The 822-nt window shown below is 41.1% G+C and overlaps 1 protein-coding gene across 1 annotated transcript; it reads right to left on the bottom strand.

The window, feature by feature from the left end:
* Positions 1-57: 57 nt before the first annotated feature.
* On the bottom strand, positions 58-278 carry SARC_14893 (hypothetical protein; the record flags this gene model as incomplete). The annotated part of the gene is made up of 1 exon (XM_014290978.1): positions 58-278. A coding segment is annotated over one exon (221 nt), but the record flags the coding sequence as incomplete, so codon positions are not given.
* Between the last annotated feature and the right edge of the window lie 544 nt (positions 279-822).

Here is an 822-nt window from a genome sequence, read left to right as displayed (position 1 = left end):
ACACTACACACACACACACACACACACACACACACACACATATATATATAGACATACCAGAAAGGATTCAGTGTTGCACCACAGTGTGGCTTGTTGCACACAATAGGGTGGTAGTGTACGGGGGGTAGATCTTCTTTAGCTTTGAGAGGGGTATATAGACACCCAATTGGTACTATTAATCGTTGCGCTTCTAAGCGTGACGAAGGCCAGACATTCCAACTGAATCGAATACCGTCTCTATCCTCATTGTCTTCTATGAAGTCTTGGGCGGATGCCATCTTGGACGTTGATGCTGTATGCTAGTATGTGATATGCATGTGCGTTCTCGAGTCGTCTATATGTATATTTCTATTGTATTCTGGATATGATCAGTGCAGTTGGTTTACTGTCCGTGTTCATCCGTGTTCATGCGTCCCCTTCTCTACAGTATTCACACACACGACTGATTTGCACACAAAGTCAAGTCTAGTCTTGCTGTAAGCCGTAAGGTAAATAAAAAAACATAAATCGGGTTTTATTATCGCCAACGATCACGTTGAAACTTCAAACTTGTGAAAGACATGTTTATTTTGCAAGTGACGAAGGCAATGGGGACAGCCTCAATCCGTTAAGGAGAGTCCAATGGAACATAAACGCTTATTTATTCGATTTATATACTTTAAAAACGTTTATATGGGTTAGAACTCAGAAGACTAGTGTACATTTAAAAATATGTTGATCTATGGTGCACCGGGGCAAGAACCTGTCCGGTTGAGGGGTCATATTTGATCTTAGACATGTCAATAACTGTACAATCCCGATTTTTACAACGGTTACGGCTTT

The sequence above is a fragment of the Sphaeroforma arctica genome, assembly GCF_001186125.1.
Source record: "Sphaeroforma arctica JP610 unplaced genomic scaffold supercont1.5266, whole genome shotgun sequence".
Classification (NCBI taxonomy): domain Eukaryota; class Ichthyosporea; order Ichthyophonida; genus Sphaeroforma; species Sphaeroforma arctica.
This window is presented reverse-complemented; position numbering and strand designations above follow the sequence as displayed.